At 37.6% G+C, this 7,755-nt stretch overlaps 1 protein-coding gene across 1 annotated transcript in view; it reads left to right on the forward strand.

Annotated features, from left to right (window-relative positions):
• Nucleotides 1-316: 316 nt before the first annotated feature.
• LOC133634013 (U3 small nucleolar RNA-associated protein 6 homolog) overlaps nucleotides 317-7,755 on the forward strand; it is a 12,533-nt gene continuing 5,094 nt past the window's right edge. The window contains exons 1-14 of the mRNA XM_062026911.1: nucleotides 317-610; nucleotides 1,198-1,282; nucleotides 1,355-1,396; nucleotides 1,472-1,564; nucleotides 1,692-1,739; nucleotides 3,283-3,346; nucleotides 3,420-3,538; nucleotides 3,610-3,687; nucleotides 3,768-3,849; nucleotides 3,935-4,016; nucleotides 4,357-4,535; nucleotides 6,337-6,416; nucleotides 6,499-6,576; nucleotides 6,656-6,835. Coding sequence (XP_061882895.1) covers nucleotides 519-610; nucleotides 1,198-1,282; nucleotides 1,355-1,396; nucleotides 1,472-1,564; nucleotides 1,692-1,739; nucleotides 3,283-3,346; nucleotides 3,420-3,538; nucleotides 3,610-3,687; nucleotides 3,768-3,849; nucleotides 3,935-4,016; nucleotides 4,357-4,535; nucleotides 6,337-6,416; nucleotides 6,499-6,576; nucleotides 6,656-6,835 — 1,302 coding nt within the window. The 5' untranslated portion in view covers nucleotides 317-518. The remainder of the gene's footprint in view (nucleotides 611-1,197; nucleotides 1,283-1,354; nucleotides 1,397-1,471; nucleotides 1,565-1,691; nucleotides 1,740-3,282; nucleotides 3,347-3,419; nucleotides 3,539-3,609; nucleotides 3,688-3,767; nucleotides 3,850-3,934; nucleotides 4,017-4,356; nucleotides 4,536-6,336; nucleotides 6,417-6,498; nucleotides 6,577-6,655; nucleotides 6,836-7,755) is intronic.

The raw sequence follows: 7,755 nt of genomic DNA on the forward strand, positions 1-7,755 counted from the left end.
TCTACAATTTTTGCGGGAAACCAAGTGAGGCGTTCACAACGACTGTCTCGCCCATCACCATTTACAGTAGGCGTGGGATTAAACCAAATAGTCACAAAAATGCAAAAAGTGAATAACGTATTTTAATAATGCGTTCTCATAACAATACTTTTAAAAAAGTCTGACAAATAAACGGAATTGAGTTACTTACGCAACACGCGTGGAATAATCCAATCCATGTTTTGTCGTTCATTACACTGACAGCCGACGTAAACACAATTGTACTTAACTTTATTTTAAAACACGCTAGATTATTATGGCACAACTCGTGTTTCTTGTCGGAGATATTTGGTGAGAAAACAGGAAGTGTAGTGGTTCACAACTTCCGGCCATGTGTGCTCCGAGTCCATCGCCGCTAATCTCGTGGCTCTTGGACTAAAACAATCTTATTAGTAGACAAAATAGCACATAATTAACATTCTGTCAGTTGATCTGAAGAAAAAAAGGGTTGCTGGATTTGGTGCTCGAACGCAGCTAAGATGGCGGAGATAGTTCAACAGCGTATCGAGGACAGAATTCCTGAGTTGGAGCAACTGGAGAGAGTGGGGCTCTTCACCAAGAAAGAAGTCAAGTAAGACAACACAATATTTTACAAAGATGATCACTAACTACAAAAAAACCCTCATTGATCAACCGGCTGCATGTCTCCTAAGGACTCATTTAAAATATAAACACCAAAAAATGAATAGTATGACTGAAACTGCCCTAAATCTTAAGAAACACTAACACTGTTTTGGAGTTGTTATATATCATCAATATATAAAAGTACATTATAAAATGTATTCATCATACAGTAATTATATATACTATTTTTTTTATTGAGAAAGATTATGTATTTAATATTTGTCTGCTTACTATGGTATGTTATTTATTTGTTCACTGTTCTGTTACAGAGAACAAGGAAATTGGATAAAATTGCTATGGTATGAAAAGGGGTAGGATTAAATAAGCTCTGCTTCTTCCTACTCCTTTTCGGACGTGCTGTAATAAACAACTGGAATTGTGTGGTGCATTACATTGTATCGTATGCATGTTCGAAATAAACCGAAACTGAACTGAACATTTATTCATCATACAGTATTTGTATATACTATGTATGGAATTTGTTAAAAAAAAGGACCACATTCTAATAGGGAATTCATTAATTGTGTTTGGCAGAACCATCATCAAAAGAATCACAGCGCTGGAGTACAAACTCCACAGGCTGATTGTCACCAAAGACGACTTTATCGCATACATACAGGTACAAGTCCTTTCGTACTAATTCTATTAAGTTGAAATGACTCAATTTATAGACCTTGATGCTGAATTACAGTACGAAATCAACGTCCTGGAGCTGGTCAAAAAGAGGAGAGCGGTATGTAACATGCTGCCACCTTCCTGTAGCATTAATGTACCTGTACTGCTTCTCATCTTTGTGTTTTCTGTGCAGTGCATACGATACACACACAAGAAGGAGGAGATTGATTTTGCCATCATACATAGAATCAATAGTGTCTTCAGAAGGGCAACAAACAAGTGGAAGGTATTCTATCAAGCACCTTATTATCATAACAAGGACATGTTGTCCCACGAAGGGAAACAATCAGATCAAAGCTAAAGTACAAAAGTTCCAATGTTGTTAAAAAACTTCTCATGTCTTTTCCCTTCAGAATGATGTGCAACTTTGGCTCTCGCACGTTGCCTTCTGTAAGAAATGGGTATGTAATAATATTTCATTATTAGTCTGAATGACAGCAGTGGTTGTATGGTATACCGGCACAAATAAAGTATTGCAGTACTAATTAATTAAAAAAAGGTACTATATTGCCTTTGAAAAATAAATTATTATTTTTTCACAGCGTGGAAAAAGAAGAGAGAGAATGGAAATATTTTGGCGTAAAAACTAACAATAAAGGTGGAGCTATAAATTTAGCTAGCGGCTAACGTCCATCCACAGTGTTTTAGCTACTTGTAAATCACTAATCCTCACCTCCATGGCGACAAATAAACAATGTTTTTTTTTTACAAATATCTCTGCAGTAGGAGGATTTGCTAAACATGCTTCACTACACACTGTAGGAGGATACAATACCTAACAGCAAGCTTGCGCTCCTGAATGTAAACAAATGCGTGGCTCTATACAAATACTGACTGTAACGATACCAAGTACAAGAGCCGTATTTCGTATAAAGTCGATACTAGAGGTGAGGGAAATAATCGATTTTTTGATGCATCGCAATTCAGGCATGGATGATTATAGAATCAATTAGTAAACGTTGATAATCGATTTATTTATTGTAAATAAAGTAATGCAGGCAGTTCTAAAATTTCGCTGACTGCAGCAATCCACCTCACCGAGAGATCTGACCAGCTCCTTTACTATCGGGCACTTCTGGTCCAGTTTTGCACACATTTTCATTAATGTAATATATGTGGGAATTAACTGAACTTTTTCTTATTAGAAAGGAATTGGGTTTTTAGAAGTTGGAAGTGATAAACGAAAAAAATGTGAAACTGCAAAAATATGCAAAAATCAAAGATGCATAAAAATCGCTTTTTAATTGTAGCTCCTGAATCGTGATTGAATCGTGAGGTGCCCAAAGATTCCCACCTGTAGTCGATACTACAGTGATTACATCTGTTTTTTGAAATTATTTTTTTATTTGTTAATGTTTTTAAACTCAGTAAATATGCCCCTGGACACAGGAGGACTTTAATTATGACCAATGTATGATCCTGTAACTACTTGATATTGGATCCATACCCACAATTGTAGTATTAACCAAAACTTCCAAACAACAGAAGAATAAGTGCTTATTACATTTGAACATAATTGTAGAGAGAACATGTTAAAACAGAAAGTAACAAGGTATTAAAAGTAAACGAACAGGTAGATTAATAATAAATTTTCTACCGCTTGGCCCTCAAAATTTGGACAAAATAAGAGGATGGGAAATGTCAGAATATGTTACTGCATACATAAGCAGCCAAATTAGGAGCCTTTTTAACCTGTTGGCTTACTTAATAACATAAGAGAAGTTTTCTAGTATGTTAATTTGTTATTTAATGCCAAAGTTGTTCTTTGATTGCGATAAGAAACATATGTTTAATGTATCATAAGATTTTCTGTTAAAATAAGGCCAATATTGACATTTTTATGGTCCCCTTTATTTGTGGAATTGATGTATGGAAATACATTTTGTTACCAAGATATTGACAACCCTACTGGTGTAAAGGTGTGTGCATTGTGTCTCTCTGCAGGCATCAAAGGGGCAGCTCAGCAAGGTGTTCTCAGCCTTGCTGGCCATCCACCCTGATAAACCAGGTACATCTGTAAGTATCATTTTCAAAGCTGAACACGAGATGCTCACATTCTTGTGGTTGTCTCTTGTCACCAGCACTTTGGATCATGGCTGCTAAGATGGAGCTGGAAGAGAGACGTTCCTTTGATAATGCACGTCACTTGTTCCTTAGGGCGCTACGCTTCCACCCAGGCAACAAGAAGGTCTACCAGGAGGTAAGGAGTCTGAATAAAGCCACATTTGCACCATAGGAAGTTGAAAACTCCACCATGTCAATGTATTCCAGTACTTTCGCATGGAGTTGTTGCACTGTGAGAAGCTGAGGAAGAAGAAGGAAGGACTGGAGAAAGCTCAGATAGACACTGTGAGTGTCTCACACCTTTCCAAATGAGTAAAAATACTTAAAATCACTTATACACTGTTTGTATTCTTGACACTATCCAGAGTGAATTTGAGTATTCTCCAGAGATTCTGAGTGGGAAACTAGCAATGGTGGTGTATAAAGATGCCAAAGACATAAACAAAGGTAGGCGTGGTTTTGGTTTGAATTACTGAAAAAACAAAGCTGTTAAGTCAGTCGGAAGTAACCTTTGGGTGTTTTTGTGCCACAGAGGCAGAGTTTATCATCTCACTGCTGAATATCGCATGTATCTTTGACTTCACCAAAGACTTCCAAGAGTCCATCCTGCAGGAGTAAGTCAACATTTGGATGGACAAACATCCGTTTTCTATACCGCTTGTCCTCATGAGGTTTACAGGTGCAGCCTATCGTAACTGACCGGGTGGTCTGGTCACCAGTGAATCACAGGACACATTTCGTATGCACTACCATTAACACGCACATTTACACCTATGGACAATTTATTGTCTCCAATTAACCTGAAGTGCATGTTTTTGGGATGCAGGAGTGCCAACGCTAGCATGCAAACATGCAAACTGTCCTGTTTGTAAGGCTGACATGCCATGCTAGCCGCTATTGCACAAACACATTCTATTCCAAAACGTCAACTATGAAACTGATCTTGTTTTCCAGCCTAAAAAACAACTTCCTGGATGACAGTGCCACCTGGGACTTCTTGGCCAGGAGGGAGCTTGAGGCTCCGGTAACAGGACAGGAACTTCAGACCGCCAAAATGCGGGCCTTGGAGGTTAACCGACGGGAAGAGCAATGCTGTCAGATGTACGATAAAGGCCTTGAGGGACTCAACACTGGTAGGAGACATCACATATTCAATACATGCACTGTGCATGATGGGCTAAAGTTTTGTAGGTGTAGAGACCATATGTCCCAGTACCTATGTCAATATATACACCCTACATTTGTTCCACACTAATACTTTAGTGGTTGGTTTTCAAGTCATTCAAACTATGACACTAATGCTGCAAAAAAATGCTCCTTGACTGTACTACAGTATGCTGTACTTTCTCTGTTTACGCAACTGTAAAGAGTAGCAGGTGTTTATTAGGAAGGGAGGCCCATATTTCTACACATTTATTTTTTTAAAGTCATAATATAAATGTGTTAAGCACTGCATATATAATATAAGACCAATGTACAACTAAAAAATAACAAATAAACCGAAACAAATAAATAATCCTTTATTGTACATAGTACTAAAACATAGAATTAAAACAATTTTTATGTGGCCCTTTTGGGAAAGTGTGTATTTTTGTTCAGAAACGTAAGTAAATAATTATAACTAATTATTTAAAACAATTCATATTGTGAAAAAATGGTTAAAGAGCTTCTACATATTGGTGTGTTAAACACCAATACAATACGATACATTTGGTGGTAGGCTAATACACGCGCATCCCAAAGTGCAGCTCGGCCCGCAGCAAATTTTTTTAACTGTGTAAACAGGTGTAATGTAATGAGAAATAAGTTGAAATGTTGACACTAATATCATAAAGCTGACATGCAGGCCGGTTTTTTTTTTTTCTTAAAAAAATCCAATACAGTTGTCCTTCGGCACAATGTCTTCAAATACTGCAGTATCACAGCATTACAGATTTTTTGTTTTAAGAATATTCTACAAAATTTTTGCTCTAAATTAAGCATTTTCAATAAGATAAATGTCTAAATAAAACTACAAATATCAATACTGCAGTAGTTTGTTTGGTGTTTTTGTGTTATTATTTATTGAATCTCAGCATGGTGCAATTGTATGTGCACAATATGTAATCTTTATTACTAATTTTTAGTTTTTCATTGCTTTTTAAATTTGTAAAAATGACGCCGATGAAGTGGCAGCTGCTTGCAGCAGCTCAGTGTTCTTATATGTACTTCTTTGTGTTATTCAATCCTTCTCTGTTGTTTTCATGTGCATTTTGGTTTAAACCCCATCGAGACTGCGCAGCAAAGGATGGCACTTTAGTGACTTTAATGCTGGTTGTAATACTTTTTTGTGATATTTTTGAATCTGCACTGGAACCACATAATTTCCCCAGTGTGGAATACATTTAAGTCTAACCTATTGGCCACTAGATGAGACCAAACCAATCAGGTCACGTTGTTCAGTATCGTGGCCACTGATTGGCTCAGCTTCAGATAGCATTACTATATTGGATTAAAAGAGTGTAAAAGTGACTAAAAGGGAATATTTTATATCTAGAGGGCTCTCATAATGTTAATGTATTTAGAATATAGTTAACAGTTTGTTATACTCTAGCTATGAAATTATATGATTCATAATAAATGATTCCTACTTGGCAGAAATTATTTCTCTAGGTCAACCAATATATATATACCACGATATACAAAGGTTTACTGTATATTGTATTAGTTTTAAAAAGTGAAAAATGTCTCCCGCATCCTTTTATTTTTCCATGTTCAGCCCTCAGTGGAAAAGGTTTGGACACCCCTGGTCTAACACATCTCTTCAGGACTGAATATTTCAATATACATTTGAATATACACAACCTAATTTCATTTGAACAGTCAAACATGTCAGTTGTGGCAATGTCTTACTTGTTATGTGGTCTCATCATGCTTTTATGTGGCCCGCTGCAGAACCCATGTGGACCTACTACGTGGCATTCTGTCTGGAGAGAGTGAAAAGGAAGACAAATGTCCAAGAGCTGAAGGACAAGGTAAGTAAAGCTCTGTCCTTATGCTGTCACCCTGCGTGAGGATGAACAAATGTATTGTATGTGTGTATCGTATTCATCACAGAGGCAGGAGAGGCTAATGGGAGTCCTGAGGCGAGCCCACGACTCATCACTGCTAAAAGAGGATTATTACAAGAACTGGGTAATAAGACTGTACCACAATTGTCAAGGACAGCTGTCCCACTCTGTCCTACGTAACGCGACGTCCTCCCTTTGAGCAGCTGCAAATCCTGCTGTCATCAGGAGAGACAGAGAGCGCGACTGAGATCGCCATGGCAGTCACGCAGCGCTACAGCCAGTCGGTGTCGGTGTGGAGCCTGGCCTTGCAGACGCTGATGCAGCTGGGGAGGGATGACGCTGGGCCACTGTTCCAGGACGCGCTCACACACATCCATCCCAAGGTGAACACACACACACACAGTTATCAACTAAGTGGGTCGTCTCTAATTAGCCTCCATTCCATCCTATTAACGTATTTTTTTACAGAAAAGGAGAAAAGTAGGCAAAATGGAAAAAAACACCTTAAACATGAATATCACATGATGATGAATGTTTTACACTTAAATTAGCTGCAGGCACTTTTACAACAGAGGAGCTTGGTATTGTTTTCATAAGACTTGAAGCATGAGGAGGATTACTACACATTCTGCAACTTCAAGCATTTAGACGCCCTCATGATATACATAAACAAGGTGCTAATCCAGTCCGGTATGGTCATGGTAACGTAAAACAAAAGTATTGGGGCTCCTCAAGAACAAACAGAACAGCTCCTAAACATGAAATAACTAAAGTAAAATACATAAGCAGAATGGGAAATAGTTGTAAGTCCAAACTTTTTCCACTGAGGGACTCATACTGAATATGAATTACTATACTTGTATATGTTGTTAAAAGGCTAAAAAAAAACGCTGTATTGTTTGTCTGCTGCAGCTACACAATTGCTTATTAGTGAACTTTTTGCAATGCCAAGCATGAGTCACACTCTTCTTGGCGTGCCAAACAAAAGGAAAGAAAAAGTAAAGAGTGAAGTGAAATTAGACATTGTGTAACGCTCAGTAGAGAAGTGGAAAAACAATCAACATTGGCTGCATGCCCCAGTCCTTGTTTAAACGTCGCAACCATCATCAAAGATAAGATGGTATCTTTGAACATAAAGCATTTTCTACAATGAAATAATCAGTGATAAATAACAGAGGCGGGAATCTTTGGGCACCTCACGATTCGATTCCAATTCTTGGGGTGATGATTTGATTCACAATCAGATTCTTAATTCAACACAATTCTTGCAAGATATTATTTGGTATATAAATAAGTTTTTCAA

The sequence above is a fragment of the Entelurus aequoreus genome, linkage group LG18 (genome assembly GCF_033978785.1).
Source record: "Entelurus aequoreus isolate RoL-2023_Sb linkage group LG18, RoL_Eaeq_v1.1, whole genome shotgun sequence".
In the NCBI taxonomy this organism is placed as follows: Eukaryota; Metazoa; Chordata; class Actinopteri; order Syngnathiformes; family Syngnathidae; genus Entelurus; species Entelurus aequoreus.